Here is a 23211-nt window from a genome sequence, read left to right as displayed (position 1 = left end):
GCCTCAAGGGCAGGCTGTGCAGTCATCCTTTTAATTTGCTTTTAAATAGCTCTTCCCTAATCCATACAACCTAAGATTGGGCCAATCATGAATTTTCAGCAAACTTAAGTCACTTATTCTATAGATTTTTTAACTAGAAATTTTTCTTGTTAAAATTTTTTTTAAAGTTTAAATTTTCCAAAAAAAAAAAAAAAAGTTTAAATTTTCTAGATTTTTTTCCCTAGAAATTCAGGAGATAATAACTCTTTGCAAAGTACATTGGGACGCTAATTGGGAAGTAAAAAAGAACAAACTGAATTGATTTGTAGTTTCACAGAAATGAATTTGACATTTCACTTACAAGTTGCAAACCAACGTATAGTTTTGAACACTTCTGAATTTATTTGTTTTGCAAAAAAGTGGACTGTTTCACTAGAATGGAAATGCCCTCAAGTTATTTCCAGTACTGCTGTAGAATTGATTTTTCTAGGTTAAGGGAACGCCAAAGTGAGGAGATACTTCTTTTTTTTTAAATCATTGTCTATTTTTCTTAACTGGGTTTAGGACATCCCAAAACAAATCAGGAAAATGTAACTTCATTTCAGTATTACCAACATAGGGTGTTTTGTAATGACTGTAACATGACTGTGACATTATGACAGTGAAGTATTCATTTTTAATCTTTTTAAGCTTTAAACAGAGAAAGCTTTACCTCGGTATGTCCAATAGAAATACAATATGTAAATTAATCCATATTATCTGTATGCTGATTGGCTTGAGTTCCCCCGAATGTCACAATCTCACCACCCAGCAATGAGGTATTTTACTGCTGTCTGGAGATCAAATTATTGCTGTAGAGAAGATCTTTATTTTTTCTGTTTCATTAACAGATTATTATAAAGCAATAAGCATGCAGGAGGAGAAGCAGACGTTTTACCTTGGGAATAAATGAAAGCATTTCTGCTCGTTTTTTGAAGGTAGAGTTGTTTAAAATCTTATACCACCCCCACAAACAAAATTCTTATGAAATGGTAAAATAAGGAAATCCATGATTCCAGAGACATCCCTAAGCACCCAGGTGTCAGGCTATGTACTGTCTTGTGATATCATCGGACCTTTTGGACGGGTGTAAGTTTTATGAATCGTTATATTCCTAGTATTTTTCTTCCTTAACAACAAAGGGGGGAAGGAAACTCACATACATACAACTGCTGTGACATTACCAATCTACTAGTCAGCCTTACTTGCAAGAAGCAAAAGAAAGGCTATTGCTTGGTGGGGTGGAATGCGAGGAGCAGTCATTTAAAATATGTGTAAGGCTGGTTCTATAGTCATATTCGTTAAAGTAGAATGGACATAAATCATTTTGCAGCTTTCCTCTGAACTTAGTTTCTTCCTACTTAACGCATATCTGCGTGCACTGGAGAACAGAAGACGACTAACAAAGGGCTGCCCTAACCTGCTTTCCCTTCTTCCCCATTGACAAGATTTTTCCTATGCCTTTCTTTTTTAAAAAAAATTTCTTTTCTTTTTTTTTTCTTTTCCTTTCTTTTTTCTTTCTCCCCTCCCCTCCACTCTCCCCCACACCAAGCTAACCTGCAAATGCAGTCAGCGGGGGAAATCATTAAAGAAGAACGCTAAAAGAAGCTTCCCATGCTTTGGACCGCCCTAAAAGAGCATGGAGGAAAATGGGGAAAGCGAGGGGTCCCGGAAGCTGAGGTGGGGGCGGGCACCCGGGTGCGCTGCCCTAAGGGAAGAGGGTGGGCCTGAGGTCCTGAACGAGCCTTTCCAAACCCCACTCCCAATGCAGGGAGGGAAAAGTTCAGAAGCAGCCGCAAGGGGACACAGGCCAATTTTGCCAGTTCAACAGGACAGGACATTCAATAAACCCAGCCCGCTTTGGAAACGGGTCGGGGCTCCTGTTGGCTCCAGAGAGGCTGAGGTAGCCCCTGCCGCCGCCCTCGCCACCGCTGCCGCCGCCGCCGCTGCCCCTGCGTTACTGGGGGAGACGGTGCCGCTGCGACAGGGGAGGACGCGGCTGGAGCTCAAGGAGGCTCCAGCGCGCAGGCGCCGCCGAGCCCTGCCTGGATGCTCAGTCAAGGCACTAAGGCAAAAAAAAAATCAGCAATTTATAGAAAGAAGAAGCTATAGTCTGTCGGGATATCCAACACCAACAGGTAGGAGGATATACTCTCGGTTAAGTTTGGGGGGAGGGGGCGCACAGTGTTGATGAAACTGCAGGTTCACCGGGAAAGAGCCCTCCTTGAGTTTTTTTTTTTGTTTTTTGTTTTTGACAATAAACTGCATAATGGAAGTACATTCAGACAATGCATCTTCAGTAGGGCTTATTGAGAGCTCCATTTCTGGAAAGCGTTGCAAGACTGAGGAATATCAGACTGCGAATCACCGGGAACAGTTCCCTTGCAGCACAGAAGCAATCTCTCCCCATCTTCGCGTATGTAATGCATGTCTCTCTCCCCCTCCCCCTCCTCCACCCCCCCATTATAAATCCAGGGGTGGCGGATTTCAGGTTTCGTAATGTTGCATGATGCGATCGGTATTTACCCGGGGATGTACCGGTGGGGAAATTAAAATCATCGAACGCAGTGTTGCCTGGGCTTCTATCAGCATATTCCGGGCAAGTGAGAAGTGGCAAAGGTAACATGCTTGGTGGGAATAACAGAGAAAGCCGATTTCCCTGGTGGGGCTCCCCAACACCTAGGAGACAATGTGCATTTTGTTTTAAAATGAAACCACTTACGATTTGCAACAAAGATTATCAGTGTAAATGGGAAAAGCTTAATTGCCCAAGAAATACAGGTTCATGTTAAATTCATTTGAATTCAGGTAGCCACGGCTTACAAATGTAAGTGCATTATTCCTCTGGGTGTTTCCCTGACCAATATTTACATTAACCATTTTTAATAATCATGTGGGTTTAAAAGAGAAAAGATTTGCCAAAAATGGGGGGTGGGGTGGGGAGGGAAAGACAAAAGATTAAATCACATCAAATCCTGGGACAAGTTCCTATTAATTTAGAAGTCTAATGTTGAAATCACACTTTAAGATGAATCAACAAATATTCCTCTTATAATATGCAGCATGAATAGTGGCACTTGAGTTAAAAGACATATATTTTGGAAGGGTTCTTTGGATCCATATAAGCAGAGAAGCTGCCGGGAAAACACTGACAGATACTAACAGACCTCAGATAAATGTGGGTAGTCTCTTCTCTGTCTCCTATTAGCAATCTTGTAGATTCCATTGCAAAACTAGTGATTAACTCCTGGACTGGCATATTTTACAACTGGGGAACATTTTATTCCTTCTCTCCTAAAGGTGCCCAATCAAATGTATGTTCTTTTAAATAGGGACATTTTAAAATTCATCTAGCTCAGAAAACTAAACAAGCCAATTCTCTGAAATCTCAAGCAAAAATACTAAAGCAAATAATAGTATTCAAAATTAAAACTTTATTTGCTTCCCCATAAATGAACAGCTTTATGTTAGCACTGCCTGACATCATTGCTTGTTAACTTTAGAACTGATAGCTTTTTTTTTTTTCCAGATATTCTGATGGCAAATCAAATGGAAGAAAAGAGGAAGCATGACTGCAGATCGGATCAGTTCTCTATGTGGATTACATTTTCAGTAAAATGTATGGATATATCTTTTCCTTGTTCTTATATCTAGATCATGAGACTTGACTGAGGCTGTATCTTTATCCTCCATCCATCTATGGCGAACTATAGCCATGCAGCTGACAACATTTTGCAAAATCTCTCTCCTCTAACAGCCTTTCTGAAACTGACTTCCTTGGGTTTCATTATAGGAGTCAGCGTGGTGGGCAACCTTCTGATCTCCATTTTGCTAGTGAAAGATAAGACCTTGCATAGAGCACCTTACTACTTCCTGTTGGATCTTTGCTGTTCAGATATCCTCAGATCTGCAATTTGTTTCCCATTTGTATTCAACTCTGTCAAAAATGGCTCTACCTGGACTTATGGGACTCTGACTTGCAAAGTGATTGCCTTTCTGGGGGTTTTGTCCTGTTTCCACACTGCTTTCATGCTCTTCTGTATCAGTGTCACCAGATACTTAGCTATTGCCCATCACCGCTTCTATACAAAGAGGCTGACCTTTTGGACGTGTCTGGCTGTGATCTGCATGGTGTGGACTCTGTCTGTGGCCATGGCATTCCCCCCAGTTTTGGATGTGGGCACTTACTCATTCATTAGGGAAGAAGATCAATGTACCTTCCAACACCGCTCCTTCAGGGCTAATGATTCCTTAGGATTTATGCTGCTCCTTGCCCTCATCCTCCTAGCTACACAGCTTGTCTACCTCAAGCTGATATTTTTTGTCCACGACCGAAGGAAAATGAAGCCAGTCCAGTTTGTAGCAGCAGTCAGCCAGAACTGGACTTTTCATGGCCCTGGAGCCAGTGGCCAGGCAGCTGCCAATTGGCTAGCAGGATTTGGAAGGGGTCCCACACCACCCACCTTGCTGGGCATCAGGCAAAATGCAAACACCACGAGCAGAAGAAGGCTATTGGTCTTAGATGAGTTCAAAATGGAGAAAAGAATCAGCAGAATGTTCTATATAATGACTTTTCTCTTCCTAACCTTGTGGGGCCCCTACCTGGTGGCCTGTTACTGGAGAGTTTTTGCAAGAGGGCCTGTAGTACCAGGGGGATTTCTAACAGCCGCTGTCTGGATGAGTTTTGCCCAAGCAGGAATCAATCCTTTTGTCTGCATTTTCTCCAACAGGGAGCTGAGGCGCTGTTTCAGCACAACCCTTCTTTACTGCAGAAAATCCAGGTTACCAAGGGAACCTTACTGTGTTATATGAAGGAGCATCTGTAAATCTTTAGCCTTGTGAAACACTAACCTTCTCTGCTAAGCAATTGTGGCCTGTAGCCATTTCTTGAGAAGAAAATCAAGAATGGGATCAGCAGTTATAAGGATTTGGGCAACATTCTGCAGTCTTTGCAATAGTTCACCTATAATCCTATTTTAAATCTCAGAGTGATCCTGCTGACTGCCGGTGAAGGTTTGTAATTAAGAAAGGACTGAACCACTGCCCTAAGTTTCTTTATGTGGTTGAAAACTAGATAATGAAAGTAGCAGGTGCTAAGTATCAGTGCTAAACGCTGTGTATATCACTACTTATGAAAAAAACATCAAAAAAAACCAATTAGCATTGGACATCTTAATAAATTAAGTTGACATGAGGTAAATGTGTTGATAAAAACTAATTTTAGAAGTTTGAAGACTTTAAAACATTTCATACTATTATTGTTTTGCAAGGACTAAAATATTTGGGGACTTAAAAGTACTGTAATTCACTAAAGACATGCCATGAATTATTGGATTACCACACTTTTAAAAAATCGCCTTGTAAGTTTTGGGGAGCATTCCAAAGCAGTATATTGGTTCCAATTAGAGTTTACTTTTTTTGTATTAATACATTACTGTTTCTAAATACCACTTTCCTTACCTACTAGTGAAATTGCTAGCATCGAACTGTATTATATGGTTTTTGTTGATTTGGTATAAAGTTTTTCCAATTCATCTATATTTTACAAATACTAGATACTGGTCTGGGAGGCAACATTAATGGTACCAACCGGTCACAATTGAGCAGTTCTAATAATGCAGAATAAACACATGTTGCCTTAAAGGATTATCTAGTATCTTTCATCTTATTTAGCATTGGAGCAAATTGGAGTCATGGGAAATTGAATCAGTAACTGGTCATGGTCATGCAACTGGAAGTGCATGGACGATCATTTAATACTCTTTTTCCTTTTTCCTCACATGGTTTGAAAATTAAGGTGCACATCACTGGGATAATGAGATTTTCTTCTGAGTTGTGTTACCCATTCTAGTGTGTTCTAAGAAGCAGGCAGTTGATGTGTGTTTATATTTTAAGTCAGCTGTCAAGGGGAGACCACAGCCTTAGTATGACATCCTGCACAATTTGTAAAGCCTTTATTCTACCGAAGGCACAGTCTTGTTTATACTTTCTGCACATTCAGTGTATTGGTCGTTTAAATTATTTCAGTTTTAACTTGTGAAAGCTTATAATATGATTTCTAGTATTTCAGAAATACATTAGAGTCTGTGAGTCTCATTCTTCAAGATACAGATGTGTGAATTTCAATATAAAGTTGCATTTGCCAAAATTTACTTGTGTAGCCTGTTACTTTTCTTGGAATAAATTTTACATTTTTGGCACTTAATTTTTTTTTTTTTAATTGGGAGGCAAGCACAAAATCGGAAGACTAGCTTTATTATGGTTTTGTTTCTTTATTTTTGTAGCTACTATATTCTGGAACTGAAAATGCATGAATGATGGGGAACATAAAGCTGATAAACTGACAAATAATATTATCTGCAAAAGCATTATTTGGTAGCTTTTGTCATACTTATCCTATTTATTCTTACAAGCCAGTAATATTTAAAGATGTAAACCTGCTTAGTTGGTTGGTTCAGAATTTTAATATAAACATCACATTTTATTTTGGGCCATGGTAGAAATTTTGGATTCTAAATACATAACTTGTAAGAAGAATGGTTTACAATTATATTATGACAAAACCAGAAAAGTTGTTATTGTTTTTGTTTTTCATTGTTTTTGTTTGGGGTTTTTATTTTTATTTGGTACTTGAAAAATAAGATTAGGAATCTAATGGAACAGAATTCTTTATTGCTACAGTGTTTCTGTAAAGAAAACATCAATATAAATATAAATAAGGAAAAATAAATCATTGAAATATTTCAATGATATATGCAACAATTCAGTTTTGCTCATACAAGGACAGCTCAAGCCATGATTTAGTGAGTACTCTGTTCGAACTCATTTTTACTTTATACCAAAGTTGACTGGATCTGAGCAAAATTTAATGTACAACAGTGAACTGAATCTAGCAATAAAGACCCCCTTTTGGTACTAAAATCATTATCTAAAATACAATTAAGGAAATGCTATCAAAAGATATTGGGATAACATTATGTTTCCAACTCAAAAAGTTTACAGTAGAGGCATAATTACCATGACTATATAAAGAGCTTCGCTTAGAGGTTCAAATATCACCAGCAATCAGTAGAAAATTCAACAATGATCTTGAGGCCAGAGAGACCAGATTTTATCAACACTGGCCTCCATTATATACACAAAAACCTGAGGCATGGATTAAGACTAGGAGACTGGAGAGTCAAGAGCAACAACCAAGTGAGATTGCCTGATTCTACCTAGCTATTTGGAACAACATATTCCAACAGCTTTGGTAAGTGATCAGCCCCAGTGATCAGTGAATAATACTGAACTGTAGTGACTCTCATTTAAGCCTACTCTTGACTAACTTGGCATTTCAGGTCAAGGGGCAAGCAGTGGGTGAGATACATCCCCAGTTAATCAATGCTATTTGTAAGTCAATAAGTAATGGTAGCAATCATATAAAATAAAATTCTGCTTCAGTGACTCAAGGACCAAATCACATTATCTATTTTGGCACCCATTCCAATATTCAATATTTAAAAACAGTTGCAACTAATTCAATTTGAAAATGTTACTAATCTTCAACCCATAAAAATACATTCCCATTGGGGAGTCCAACTTCCCTGTGAGAAAAACCCTTTATCAATAATAATGTGTCCCTCTAGGACTAATTACATCTGAGTTGAACAGGCTTTAGATTGTTTTCCTTAATAGTGGTGATGTGTTTGCATGGATGTGTCTATAATCTCATCTGGTTCCTTTTGTGCACAGTGGATTTATTTGTGAGATGCCTGGCTGGAGCTAGGCATTAAGTCTGTGACTGTGAAACCCTATGCAGATATTAACTGAGGCAGAAGGAGGTGAGTAACTGGCTCAGTTTCCCACGGAGGCTCCATTTAAATAATACAAAATTAACCATAGTGATTAGATTTTAAAATTATTTGTGGGACAACCTACTGACTGAATTATCTTCTCAAATGTTAGCTGGTTGGGTTTCAACACCAGCATTTTTCATAGAGGTTAATAACTGATTTGTCTTTACATGGTTATGGCCCCTTATCCATTTGCCTCTACATCCATGAATACTAACTGAAATGCTTATTCATTCACTCAACAAATATGTGTTGGGCACTGGGCTTGGTGCTGAGAGCACAGTAGAAAACAGGCAGAACAGAATTAAATATGTAGTAGCAACAAGTTACAAGTGTTATAATAGTAAATGTTTCTAAAATGGACTTGATATTAATGACCATAAATGGACTGTCTTCCATTTTCCCTTCATGCCTTACCTCCTATCTTTCCCAGTGTTCCCTGGGATCTTTTATATATCATACTCCCTCAATTCAGAGGGAGCCCCCTCACTGTGCTCACATTTCATTTAGATGAATCACCCGTGCTGTGTTTTGGAACCCTGAGTTCCCACGTTGTTAGTGCTTACACAAAGTAACAGCAAACCCTGAGTGTTAAAGTCCTCCTACTCCTGACTCTCCACTTCCACGTGGAGATATTTCAATTCCTTCAAATGACAGGGAGGTGTTCTTTCTTCCATACTCATACCTTCCTGCAAGTTAGCATGAGAATGCCTGGGTAAAGTGCAATCAAAGGAAGGCACGAAGATGTCAACTCCCAGGGGGCCTCCCATGGTGCTCAAGCAAAGATGGGAATAACCTGTGAAACAGGGTACATATCTTTTATTATGAAAGCATGCTACTCCTTCAATGTTTTTCTTATTCCTTACTGGAGATACAACAAAACTCCCTACCCGTGCCCTCATCAGCTGAAAAGTTTATTTGGCCTCCAAAATTTACTTCTATTGCAAATACAATGAAATGTACTTAAAATTATAGAGACATATCCTTTTCAGCTAAGGCATGTAATAGCGCATTGTGTTGCAATGGGGATTACTGTAGGACAGTTGCAAACAGAACCAAAACCCTTCACTTCTGTAGATAAATTTACTTTACATTAGATGAATTTACTTTGTTCCATTCTTTATTCCACGTGTAGCATAAACTATATTGTTATTAAAACAAAGCAAAACAAAAACTCCAGCTTATATTAACTTTATATTAAAAAGAAAATAAAAAAGATAAGACGACAAATAGCAGTGTTTCAAGTACTGGCTAAATACAAGACTGATGATTACCAGAATTATGGGTTATTTACGATTCTAGAATCAACGTGAGTCTGTTTTTCTATGCAAAAATGCATCACTTTCATGTTTGTTAATAGTCTCATAAATGTTTTTAATGGAAATTGCAGGGTCTACTAAGATAACTGTTTGTTGCTGACATTTTTCTTTTGTTCTTAACTCTGGATATGCTAGTGTTCTGTGACTTTCCTAATTCTCTCACAAACTTTTTTTATACCATATTAAAATGATAGAATTGCTCAATTTTGAGGCACAAGTTCATAATTAGTCTATACAGTGGTTAAAACTATGGGAGCATTTGGAAATGACTGGATTATTTTTTGCCATCAGTCGAAGCAGTCAAATAAGCTAAAGCGCTATTGAGAACTGGGGCAATGGAGAAAACATTGTTTTGGCTAACTCATTTTGCCATTTACTGCATTGTAACAAGCTCTAAAAAATATATTTAAACCAAGAGGCTTTAACTTTATAAAAGGATTATATAAATAAGACCTTGTTTTTAAAACAGAGAAGCAGTTTTTATATCACATCCTTTTGCCAAGGGAATGATGTCTATTAGCTGCTCAAACCCTTTACATTAAAAGGCTTTTAAAGCTAGTTTTCTTCCCACCAGATTAGGCAGTTAATACAAGGGCTGGAGCCCTGAAAGGCCCCAGAGGAAAGTAAAAAAGAGTGTGTTTCCCTCTGAGTGACGGTGAAAAAAGGCCTTAAAGGAGTAACAGCTGGTTTGGGGTTTGAAATTATTCACACCTGGCATTCACAGCTAGTCCCTTAGCTCCTTCTGGTGCCATAGGATCTCATCATCCTCAGAAAGACAGGTTCTCAAGCTTGGCTTAGAGGCAGAAAACAGTTCCTTTTTTCTCTGTGTGTTTGGAAAATTATAGGTTCTTGACACAGTATTAAAATTGACACTGTAATGCATGTCCTGGATTATGAAGTTTTGAACAGACAATAAAATAACATTTAACTTATATGGGTATTCAAGATCGTGGGAATAATGATCAATGGGAAGTAAGTCATTTACTATAGCATAGGAAAATGTTATTATATTATTTAAAAACTTTAAAGCTGAATTGATAATTGAGCTTCAACTAAAGTTAATTAGCTGTTTCTTTTCATAGCTTTAAGAAAAAAAATTGGACTAGATGAAAGAGGAGTTTGTTCTTTTCTCCTCCATCCTAAAAGATGTTGAATTGAGAGACTTCATTTTCTCCAGGGAAAAAAAAGAAATTTTGATCATTTTTAGTAAGCATTTTTACTTAAATATAATTCAATTCAACAATCATTTATTGTGTGGCTACTGCATATATCATCTTGGACAAGTTACTTAACCTTTCTATGCCTCCTCAATAAAAAAGGGAAATAGAGCATACATCCTGGTGTTATTGAGAGGATTCAATGAGTGCATCCTTGTGAAGCCTTTAGAAGAGAGTCTAGCATCTTAAATAACTTTTAATTCTTACTGGTTCTCTCATAGCTCACCATTTAGCAGCAGAGACACGAACAAATTATGAGACAATGTGATAAGTGCTGAAAGAGAGATATGTGAGATAAGTGTAAAAGAAAACACAGACAAGCAATTAACTCTGTGAAGATGGGAGAAGGAAGGTGAGAGAAAAGGTGGCAGCTGAACTCAGTCTTGAAGGATAATTTTAATTTTATCTACTTGACAAAGTTAGGAAAGCCATTTCAGAGAAAGGAAATAATAAAATGAGCAAACTGTAGAGAGATTTGAAAGCTCATGATGTGTTCAACATAAGGATCCAGTACTAATCAGAGTTTAATGTTGTGTGGCTGGGGCTTAGGTGCCTGGAAGGGGAGGACCAAAATGGCAGAGGGGTTAAAAAGCACAAGACATGGAAGTTTAAGTCCTTATTCTGTCCCTTACTATCTTTATGATCTTGAAAAAAGTTCATTAAACTCTTTGAGTCTCAGTTTGCTTATCTGTAAATGGGGGAGTAAGTAGCAGCAACCACTACTTTTGAAGATTTGCTTTGAAGATTAAAAAATGAGATAATAATAATACCTATTATTAATTACTTACTATTTGCTAAAGACTGTTCTAAACACTTTTCATATATGAACTCATTTGATTATCACAAGAAGTAGATGCTATTATTCTCCATACTTTACAAACGAAGAAACTGAAGCACAGAGAAGTTAAGTATTGGGTTGGTCAAAATTTTCGTTTGGGTTTTTCTGTAAGACGTTAGAGAAAACCCCAAGCGAACTTTTTGGCCAACCCAATAGTAATAGGCAAAAGATGGATGTAAAGCACTTAGTACAGCGTGCAGCCCAGAGTGAGCATTCACTAAATATTAGTTATGCTGCTGCTGCTCTCGCTATTGTTCATTTTAACAAAATAACTGAAGGTTAGAGATAAATGGGAGCTGAAGTGACTGAGCAGAAACAGAGCTCCAAAAAAAAAAAACAGAGCTCCAGCCCTCAGACTTCAGCTCCACCTTGCTGTTCTCCCTTTTTCCACTAAAGGAAGCAAAGAATCGTAAGTAGTCAGTTGCCTAACAGCCCTCTCCACTTTCATGTAGGATCATATTAGCACAGAAACAGAAGAATCCATCTGATCTCTCAAATGAATGTTTAGAAGGACATTGCTCACATTACATCACTCAAATTTTGAAAGCGGACTACACAACTCATACCATGTGGAGAGTTTTACCTACATCTAGCTCATATTCTTCAGTCCTAAATCAGTTTTGTCACATTTTATATAAAGTGGAGATTTTAAGGGATGATTATAGTAAGCTGGGTAAAATCCTTTCAAGGCATCTGTTACCTAGTCTCCCTTTAAAGTCCACCTTTCAGTATCACCATTCCCAGCCACGTCCCAACTACTTACACTTATTTCCCTACACTGAAATCTCTCCAGAGCCTTCTGTAACTCTAGCATTCATAACATTCAAAACTATACATAGTAAATGAATGACTAATTGAGAATATAATGGCAGAACTACCTCATGAGTCCTGCCCACTTGGCATTCATGCATCCACATGGTCCTCACACTTGTATAACTATTAACTCATAGTCATTGTTTACATGCCTGGCGATCCTTCACTGCATTTTCTAAAGCTGATGTTTTGCCCATTTGAACCCCCCTACATCCATCCCAATTCATCTTCATTCTTTTTATTTGATCTCTTACTTTACCAGTAACTGTACCAAGGAGATTTCATCTTCTAAAGTGACAGCCACTGCCATACCGCCACTCCAGTTTGGTCATGTGTGTGGATCTCAGTAAATACAGTTTCTATTCAATTGTCCTGTGCCATGTGGAAAAGGGTGCCAGCCTGGGTGTCAGGAACTGTGAGCTGTTGACTGCCTATAGGCCATGGTCAAATCACTTGACCTCTTAGTTCCCTCAAATGTATAATAAAGTGGTTGATCTCTAAAATTCCTCCAGCTTGGACAAATCTATGGTTTGTCCATCTGGGTCAACTGTGTCCCCAGGACATTAATGACATGGTTATTTCTAACAAAGAGAGCTTCCCATGACTGACACTAGCCCACTGAGAGCCATTTCTCACATACAATATTTCAACTAACTAGGTTCCTACCTAAGCAGCTGTAGGTCCAAACTAATTCCAGCTTGTTGATATCAATGCCAGAGAATATCTATAGCATATTAAAATGCTCTTTCACCAGGCTTCTCCTTTATTCATGTGCTAACTTCATAACAACACATTATTTTTTTTTTTTAACATTTTTTTTTAACATCTTTCTTGGAGTATAATTGCTTTACAATGGTGTTTTAGTTTCTGCTTTATAACAAAGTGAATCAGCCATACATATACATATATTACCATATCTCCTCCTTCTTGTGTCTCCCTCCCACCCTCCCTAACCCACCCCTCTAGGTGGTCACAAAGCACCGAGCTGATCTCCCTGTGCTATGCGGCTGCTTCCCACTAGCTATCTATTTTACATTTGGTAGTGTATATATGTCCATGCCACTCTCTCACTTCATCCCAGCTTACCCTTCCACCTCCCCATGTCCTCAAGTCCATTCTCTACATCTGCATCTTTACTCCTGTTCTGCCCCTAGGTTCTTCAGAACCTTTCCTTTTTTTTTTTAGATTCCATATCTATGTGTTAGCACAGGGTATTTGTTTTTCTCTTTCTGACTTACTTCACTCTGTATGACAGACTCTAGATCCATCCACCTCATTACAAATGACTCAATTTCGTTTCTTTTTATGGCTGAGTAATATTCCGTTGTATATATATGCCACATCTTCTTTATCCATTCATCTGTCAATGGACACTTAGGTTGCTTCCATGTCCTGGCTATTGTAAATAGTGCAGCATTGAACATTGTGATACATGTCTCTTTTTGAATTATGGTTTTCTCAGGGTATATGCCCAATAGTGGGATTGCTGGGTCATATGGTAGTTCTAGTTTTAGTTTTTTAAGGAACCGCCCTACTGTTCTCCATAGTGGCTGTATCAATTTCATTCCCACCACAGTACATGAGGGTTTCCTTTTCTCCTCACACTCTCCAGCATTTATTGTTTCTAGATTTTTTGATGATGGCCATTCTGACTGGTGTGAGGTCATACCTCATTGTGGTTTTGATTTGTATTTCTCTAATGATTAGTGATGTAGAACATCCTTTCATGTGTTTGTTGGCAATCTGTATATCTTCTTTGGAGAAATGTCTATTTAGGTCTTCTGCCCCTTTTTGGATTGGGTTGTCTGTTTTTTTGATATTGAGTTGCATGAGCTGCTTGTATATTTTGGAGATTAATCCTTTGTCAGTTGCTTTGTTTGCAAATATTTTCTCCCATTCTGAGGGTTGTCTTTTCATCTTGTTTATGGTTTCCTTTGTTGTGCAAAAGCTTTGAAGTTTCATGTGGGTCCCATTTGTTTATTTATTTTATTTCCATTTCTCTAAGAGGTGGGTCAAAAAGGATCTTGCTGTGATTTATGTCATAGAGTGTTCTGCCTATGTTTTCCTCTAAGAGTTTTATAGTGTCTGGCCTTACATTTAGGTCTTTAATCCATTTTGAGTTTATTTTTGCGTATGGTGGTAGGGAGTGTTCTAATTTCATTCTTTTACAAGTAGCTGTCCAGTTTTCCTGGCACCACCTATTGAAGAGGCTGTCTTTTCTCCACTGTATATTCCTGTCTCCTTTATCAAAGATAAGGTGACCATATGTGCATGGGTTTATCTCTGGGCTTTCTATCCTGTTCCATTGATCTATATTTCTGTTTTTGTGCCAGAACCATACTGTCTTGATTACTGTAGCTTTGTAGTGTAGTCTGAAGTCTGGGAGCCTGATTCCTCCAGCTCCGTTTTTCATTCTCAAGATTGCTTTGGCTATTCGGAGTCTTTTGTGTGTCCATAAAATTTGTAAAGTTTTTTGTTCCAGTTCTGGGGAAAATGCCATTGGTAGTTTGATGGGGATTGCACTGAATCTGTAGATTGCTTTGGATAGTACAGTCATTTTCACAATGTTGATTATTCCAATCCAAGAACATGGTATATCTCTCCATCTGTTTGTAACGTCTTCAATTTCTTTAATCAGTTTTCTGCAGTAGTTTTCTGAGTACAGGTCTTTTACCTCCTTAGGTAGGTTTATTCCTAGGTATTTTATTCTTTTTGTTGCAATGGTAAATGGGATTGTTTCCTTAGTTTCTCTTTCTGATCTTTCGTTGTCAGTGTATAGGAATGCAAGAGATTTCTGTGCATTAATTTTGTATCCTGCTACTCTTCCAAATTCATTGATTAGCTCTAGTAGGTTTCTGGTAGCATCCTTAGGATTCTCTAGGTATGGTATCATGTCATCAGCAAACAGTAACAGTTTTACTTCTTCTTTAATGACTTGGATTTTTTAATTTCTTTTTCTCCTCTGATTGCTACGGCTAAAACTTCCAAAACTATGTTGAACAACAGTGGTGAGAGTGGACACCCTTCTCTTGTTCCTAATCTTAGAGGAAATGGTTTCAGTTTTTCACCATTGAGAACGATGTTGGCTGTGGCCTTTATTAGGTTGAGGTAGGTTCCCTCTATGCCTACTTTTTGGAAAGTTTTTATCATAAATAGGTGTTGAATTTTGTCAAAAGCTTTTTCTGCATCTATTGAGATGATCATACGGTTTTTATCCTTCAATTTGTTAATATGGTGTATCATTTTGATTGATTGATTTGCATATATTGAAGAATCCTTGCATTCCTGGGATAAACTCCCCCTCATCATGGTGTATGATCCTTTAATGTGCTGTTGGATTCTTTCTGCTAGTATTTTGTTGAGGATTTTTGCATCTATGTTCATCAGTGATATTGGCCTGTAGTTTTCTTTTTTTGTGACATCTTGTCTGGTGTTGGTATCAGGGTGATGGTGGGCTCATAGAATGAGTTTGGGAGTGTTCCTCCCTCTGCTATATTTTGGAAGAGTTTGAGAAGGATGGGTGTCAGCTCTTCTCTAAATGTTTGATAGAATTCACCTGTGAAGCCATCTGGTCCTGGGCTTCTGTTTGTTGGAAGATTTTTAATCACAGTTTCAATTTCAGTGCTTGTGATTGGTCTGTTCATATTTTCTATTTCTTCCTGGTTCAGTCTTGGAAGGTTGTACTTTTCTAGGAATTTGTCCATTCCTTCCAGGTTGTCCATTTTATTGGCATATAGTTGCTTGTAGTAATCTCTCGTGATCCTTTGTATTTCTGCCATGTCAGTTGTTACTTCTCCTTTTTAATTTCTAATTCTGTTGATTTGAGTCTGCTTCCTTTTTTTCCTGATGAGTCTGGCTAATGGTTTATCGATTTTGTTTATCTTCTCAAAGAACCAGCTTTTAGTTTTATTGATCTTTGCTATTGTTTCCTTCATTTCTTTTTCATTTATTTCTGATCTGATCTTTATGATTTCTTTTCATCTGCTAACTTTGGGGTTTTTTGTTCTTCTTTCTCTAATTGCTTTAGGTGTAAGGTTAGGTTGTGTATTTGAGATGTTTCTTGTTTCTTAAGGTAGGAATGTATTGCTATAAACTTCCCTCTTAGAACTGCTTTTGCTGCATCCCATAGGTTTTGGGTCATCGTGTTTTCCTTGTCATTTGTTTCTAGGTATTTTTTGATTTCCTCTTTGATTTCTTCAGTGATCTCTTGGTTATTAAGCAGTGTATTGTTTAGCCTCCATGTGTTTGTATTTTTTACAGATTTCTTCCTGTAATTGATATCTAGTCTCATAGCATTGTGGTCAGAAAAGATATTTGATATGATTTCAATTTTCTTAGATTTACCAAGGCTTGATTTGTGACCCAAGATATGATCTATTCTGAAGAATGTTCCACGAGCACTTGAGAAGAAAGTGTATTCTGTTGTTTTTGGATGGAATGCCCTATAAATATTAATTAAGTCCATCTCGTTTAATGTACTAAAGCTTGTGTTTCATTATTTGTTTTCATTTTGGATGATGTGTCCATTGATGAAAGTGTTAAAGTCCTCTACTATGATTGTGTTACTGTCGATTTCCTCTTTTACGGCTGTTAGCATTTGCCTTATGTATTGAGGTCCTCCTATGTTGGGTGCATAAATATTTACAACTGTTATATCTTCTTCTTGGATTGATCCCTTGATCATTATGTCTTCTTCGTCTCTTGTAATAGTCTTTATTTTAAAGTCTATTTTGTCTGATACGAGTACTGCTCCTCCAGCTATCTTTTGATTTCCATTTGCATGGAATATCTTTTTCCATCCCCTCACTTGCAGTCTGTCTGTGTCCCTAGGTCTGAAGGGGGTCTCTTGTAGACAGCATATATCTGGTCTTGTTTTTGTATCCATTCAGCCAATCTGTATCTTTTGGTTGTAGCATTTAATCCATTTACATTTAAGGTAATTATCAATATGTATGTTCCTATTACCATTTTCTTAATTGTTTCGGATTTGTTTTCGTAGGTCTTTTCCTTCTCTTGTGTTTCCTGCCTAGAGAAGTTCCTTTAGCATTTGTTGTAAAGCTGGTTTGGTGGTGCTGAATTCTCTTAACTTATGCTTGTCTATAAAGGTATTAATTTCTCCGTCGAATCTGAATGATCCTTGCTGCGTAGAGTAACCTTGGTTGTAGGTTTTTCCCTTTCATCACTTTAAATATGTCCTGCCACTCCCTTCTGTCTTGCAGAGTTTCTGCTGAAAGATCAGCTGTTAACCTTATGCTGATTCCCTTGTATGTTATTTGTCATTTTTCCCTTGCCGCTTTTAATATTTTTCGTTGTACTTTTGATAGTTTGATTAATATGTGTCTTGGCACGTTTCTCCTTGGATTTATCCTGTATGGGACTCTCTGCGCTTCTTGGACTTGGGTGGCTACACCCTTTCCCATGTTAGGGAAGTTTTCAACTATAACCGCTTCAAATATTTTCTCAGTCCCTTTCTTTTTCTCTTCTTCTTCTGGGACCCCTATTATTCAAATGTTGGTGTGTTTAATATTGTCCCAGAAGTCTCTGCGACTGTCCTCAATTCTTTTCATTCTTTTTTCTTTATTCTCCTCTGTGGCAGTATTTCCACTATTTTATCTTTCAGGTCGTTTATCCGTTCCTCTGCATCAGTTATTCTGCTATTGATTCCTTCTAGAGAATTTTTAATTTCATTTATTGTGTTGTTCATCATTGTCTGTTTGCTGTTTAGTTCTCCTAGGTCCTTTAGTTCTTCTAGGTCCTTCTTCTAGGTGTAGAAAATACAACGTTTCTTTTATTTGTTCCATTCTATTTTCAAGATTTTGGATCATCTTTTCTATCATTACTCTGAATTCTTTTTTAGGTAGACTGCCTATTTCCTCTTCATTGGTTTGGTCTGGTGGGTTTTTACCTTGCTCCTTCATCTGCTACATATTTCTCGGTCTTCTCATTCCATTTAACTTACTGTGTTTGGGGTCTCCTTTTCGCAGGCTGCACATTTGTAGTTCCTGTTGTTTTTGGTGTCTGCACCCAGTGGGTGCGGTTGGTTCAAGGGCTTGTGTAGGCTTCCTGGTGGAGGGGACTGGTGCCTGTGTTCTGGTGGGTGGGGCTGGATCTTGTCCTTCTGTTGGTCAGGGCCATGTCCAGTGCTGTGTTTTGGGGTATCTGTGAACTTAGGATGACTTTAGGCAGTCTTTCTGCTAATGGGTGGGCTTGTGTTCCTGTCTTGCTAGTTGTTTGGCATGGGATGTCCAGCACTGGAGCTTGCTGGCCATTGGCTGGAGCTGGGTCTTAGTGTTGAGACAGAGATGTCTGGGAGAGCTCTCGCTGATTGATATAATGTGGGGCTGGGAGGTCTCTGGTGGTCCAGTGTCCTGGACTCAGCTCTCCCAGCTTGGAGGCTCAGGCCTGACACCCAGCCAGAGCACCAAGACCCTGCCAGCCACATGGCTCAAAAGAAAAAGAAAGAAAAGTAAAGAAAAAAAAAATAACAGATAGAACCCCAAACCTAATAGTAGAAGCAAAACTAAACAGAGAAAATCACACAAAGAAACACACACACACACACACTCATAAAAAAGCAAAAAAAAAAAAAAAAGAATGATCAGAACCCTAGGACAAATGGTATAAGAAAACCTAAACAGACAAATCGCACAAAGAAACGTACACATACACACTCACAAAAAGAGAAAAAATGGAAGAAAACAGAATTTTAAAATTTATAAAATAATAAAATTTTAAAAAATTAAAAAAAGAAGAGAGTAACCAGACCAATAAACAAATCCACCAATGAAAACAAGCACTAAAATCTAAACCAAGATAAACATAAAAACCAGAAACAAATCAGACACAGAAAGCAAGCCCCAAGTCTACAGTTGCTCTCAATGTCCACTGCCTCAATTTTGGGAACATTTGTTGTCCATTCCGGTATTCCAGAGATGGAGAGTTCATCAAGTTGATTGTGGGGATTTAATCCACTGCTCCTGAGGCTGCACAGAGAAATTTCCCTTTCTCTTCTTTGTTCACACAGCTCCTGGGGTTCAGCTCTGGTTTTGGCCCCACCTCTGCGTGTAGGTTGCCCTCAGGCTTCTGTTCCCATCCAGACAGGACGGGGTTAAAGAAGCGGCTGATTAGGGCTCTCTTGCTCACTCAGGCCATGGAGAGTGAGGGGTACGGTAGTCATAATTGGAATGCGCGGCGAGCCTGCAGTGGCAGAGGCCAGCGTGACACTGCAACAGCCTGAAGCATGCCATGTGTTCTCCCAGGGAAGTTGTCCCTGGATCTCAGGACCCTGGCAGTGGTGTACTGCACAGGTTCCTGGGAGGGTGTGGGTAGTGACCTGTGCTTGCACACAGGATTCTTGGTGGCAGCAGCGTCAGCATTAGCGTTTCATGCCCATCTCTGGGGTCTGAGCTGATAGCTGTGGCTTGTGCCCATCTCTGGAGCTTGCTTAGGTGGTGCTCTGCCTTCTGTGGGAGCACGGAGCAGGAACCCCTCTCCTCGCGCACCCCGAAACAATTGTCTCTTGCCTCTTCAACAGCTCCAGACTTTTTCTCTGACTCTCTCCCAGCTAGCTGTGGCGCACTAGCCCCCTTCAGGCTGTGTTCATGCAGCCAACCCCAGTCCTCTCCCTGGGGTCTGACCTCCGAAGCCCGAGCCTCAGCTCCCAGCCCTCACCTGCCCCAGCAGGTGAGCAGACAAGCGTCTCAGGTTGGTGAGTGCTGGTCGGCACCGATCCTCTGTGCGGGAATCTCTCCACTTTGCCCTCTGCACCCCTGTGGCTGCGCTCTCCTCCGTGGCTCTGAAGCTTTCCCCCCACCCACCCCCCCATCCCTCCCAGTGAAGGGGCTTCCTAGTGTGTGGAAACTTTTCCTCCTTCACAGCTCCCTCCCAGAGGTGCAGGTCCCATCCTTATTCTTTTGTCTCTGTTTGTTTCTTTTTTCTTTTGCCCTACCCAGGTACATGGGGAGTTTCTTGCCTTTTGGGAAGTCTGAGGTCTTCTGCCAGCATTCAGTAGGTGTTCTGTAGGAGTTGTTCCACATGTAGACATGTTTTTTATGTATTTGTGGGGAGGAAGGTGATCTCCATGTCTTACTCCTCCGCCATCTTGAAGGTCTCCCATAATAGCACTTTTAATTTTAATCAGACAGACTTGATGCTCTGCTTCCATTTCAAATGACCAAATTATGGATATCTGTGCCCTGTTATTCCTTTTTATGTTCTATTCTCAATTATAACTAATTCATAGATTTCTTTTAGAGGCCACTACATTTGTTTCAAGTTCCTGTTTCAAATCTATGAAGCTTAAAATTTAGGAAGACATTTTACTATACCACCACAGTTTGCAATTCAGAATAATCCATCTCTGAACATGCTTACTTAATAAGCATCTACTGTGTACAATGAGTTGTACTGTATGCTTTAAAAACCTTTTAATTGAATCTAGTATGGCTGAGGTTTTAGTCTTAAAGACTTGTGAAATGAACACAAATCTAGTTTTCTTTTTGTAGTTGTTTTTGCTATGCTTTACATGCATAAAATCACTGGCTTTTAAGTTCAACCCAGTACAAAAGTGTTTTGCTATTATTTTTAATCACACTCTAGGCTTATGTTTAAATGGCTATAATTAACTGTGCATTTAAATTTACAATTTCTGATTTTCAGCAACAAAATGATTTAGTTATACATCATTTTTATATATTTTGAGTCTAGTGGCTTGACTTTTAAGAGAATGAACTAGGAAAAAATATTATGCTTATCATGGTAGTAACTTTTTAGCTACTAATAAAGGATTTGGTAGGTAGCATGGAAAAATATTCATGCATGCTAGAATTCATAATTCAGGGAAACAAATGTTCCCATTTTTACATGGCCCTGATACACCCAACTTGCACTAGGAATTCTGTACAATTATTGCATCAGTGCTTTTAGATATGATGCCACTCAGTTCCCTGATGCAGAAAGAACCTGTATTCTTCTCTGTGGTGCTATTATTTGTTATGCCTGGAAGGTCTTGAGCATTTTCTGCAGTGCCAGAGCCCCAGTGGTTTGTATTTCCATCATGGGCATGAAAAACTATCATTTTTAGGAAGAAAAATAGTAACAGAGAAAGACATTTCTTACTACATTGACTTTTGCTGAGGAATATTTGCTCTCTGTTATAATTTTAAGACCAGCTTAAATTTTATGTACATGATAAAATAGATCTTCATAAATATTCAACCAAGAACTATTCTATTTTCAGTCAACTAAAACTATACTTATATTGATAATCATGATCAGTTATAGAGTGTTCATTATAATGAACGGGGGAAATATAAATAAAATTCCAGACCCAATTTTCTCCTTAGATATTTATGACAGAAGACAGAAAAATATAGTTAAGTACATTTCACTATTAGTAGCAGAAACAAGATGTAGCAGGACATACGTACATAATCACCAAAAAGAAGATACTTAAGAAGTGATAGAGAATGACAAAGTTGTTCCAGTGATGTGAACTAGTGACACTAGGGAAAAAAACCTTCACCTGTAGGAAAGTTAGAAAAGTTTGAAAGTAATAGGAAAAATGGATGGGGCTAATATTTTAAGCAGTTTAGAATTTGACCTTACTTTAAAGAACTTTCAATGTCTCTCTATTGTGTACATAAGACCAAGTTCAAACCCCATTATAAGACATTTTATGATATAGCACTGTTGTCATTTATCCATATTCTTCTCTTTTTCTTTTCTATTTTCCATTCCTTATCAACACCATATAAACATACACACACACACACACACACCTCCTCCAATATATAGGCACGCACTTCTCTTTCTCCCTCAGGCTATCCAACCCAATCCATAGGCCCACTCAAGTTCCATCTTTGATCACTTTGACCCACGTTAACTTCTCATTTCTCCAAGGCCTAGGTTATATGTGATCTGTGTGTGGTTTTACATGATATGATGCTGTTCTCTAATTGCTTCAGATTTCTCTAGTAAGACTGTAAGCTCATGGGCCTTGTCATCTACCTATTTTCCACCCCCACAAAGTATGCTAGTTTACTACTAGGTGATAAATAAATGCTTAAAAAGTAGAAATATTATTTGCATATAAGGACAGAAGAGCAAAAATAGTAATTTTGGAAATTTTTAAATTAGAAATATTTTTGCCTTGTCCCAGTTAAGAAGTTAACTCAAATATTATTTCCAAAACAGGCAGAGAGAAAGAGAGAGAGAATCTGTAATCAAAATCTAGATAATCCTGCCCTCTCCTTTGTAAAGGAATATGCTACTAATCTTTTAATGGCAAATGAACTTTAAAGTTTTCATTAGTAGTGATGAATTTTGAACTATCATACTTTCTCACTTGGCTTCCTTGTGATCAGTTTCAGACAAATGTCCTACATAATCCGAAAGGCTATGTGACGTTTTATTTATAACAGCTCTGCAATTTTAACATGAAGATGCTAGGCAATATTGAAGCTACATGTTCAAATTTTTAAAAACATTTTTATATTGGAACATTCTTCACATTGGACAATATTCAGAGGTGGTCACATTGTGTTAATCAAGGATATCTCTTAATCTATTCTTCAATAAGGACTTAGACTTTAATAATCACATCATGACTACAAAAACAGCATCATTTAGAAATCAATTAAACTATAGTGGAATAAGGCACACAGATGCATTTTACATCACTAAGAACAAGAGTTAGGCTTATCAAGTATAAATAAATATTGTTTTAATATCAGTATTTTTCCCCAATAATTAAAATAAATTGTAAAATATATTCTAGAGTAACCCAATTTTTACCAGATGATTCAAATGCCATGATTGAAAAATCTCTTTGAAATGCCATTAAGAATATGACCCTGGACTTCCCTGGTGGCACAGTAGTTAAGAATCTGCCTGCCAATGCAAGGGACATGGGTTCGATCCCTGGTCCGGGAATATCCCACATTCCGCAGAGCAACTAAGCCCGTGCACCACATCTACTGAGCCTGCGCTCTACAGCCCGTGAGCAACAACTACTGAGCCAGCACACCACAACTACTGAAGCCCGCACACCTAGAGCCCGTGCTCCGCAACAAGAGAAGCCACCACAATGAGAAGCATGCACACCGCAATAAAGAGTAGCTCCCGCTCACTGCAACTAGAGAAAGCCCGTATGCAGCAACAAAGACCCAATG

General features: G+C 38.4%; 1 protein-coding gene across 3 annotated transcripts; it reads left to right on the top strand.

Moving 5' to 3' along the window:
- The first annotated feature begins 217 nt into the window (after positions 1 to 217).
- GPR85 (G protein-coupled receptor 85) lies at positions 218 to 18635 on the top strand. Of its 3 annotated transcripts, none has more exons than XM_082400121.1 (3): positions 218 to 2156; positions 2322 to 2434; positions 3548 to 18635. In XM_082400121.1, the coding sequence occupies exon 3, from the start codon at positions 3718 to 3720 to the stop codon at positions 4828 to 4830; it is 1113 nt and encodes a 370-aa protein (XP_082256247.1). In that variant the 5' UTR covers positions 218 to 2156; positions 2322 to 2434; positions 3548 to 3717; the 3' UTR covers positions 4831 to 18635. The 3 variants fall into 3 exon arrangements, with proteins under 3 accessions (XP_082256247.1, XP_082256246.1, XP_082256248.1); XM_082400120.1 differs by having other exon boundaries at positions 2319 to 2434; XM_082400122.1 differs by having other exon boundaries at positions 2319 to 2434; positions 3548 to 3717.
- Positions 18636 to 23211: the final 4576 nt, after the last annotated feature.

Source organism: Balaenoptera borealis (genome assembly GCF_965194805.1).
Source record: "Balaenoptera borealis genome assembly, chromosome: 7".
NCBI classification, from domain to species: domain Eukaryota; kingdom Metazoa; phylum Chordata; class Mammalia; order Artiodactyla; family Balaenopteridae; genus Balaenoptera; species Balaenoptera borealis.
This window is presented reverse-complemented; position numbering and strand designations above follow the sequence as displayed.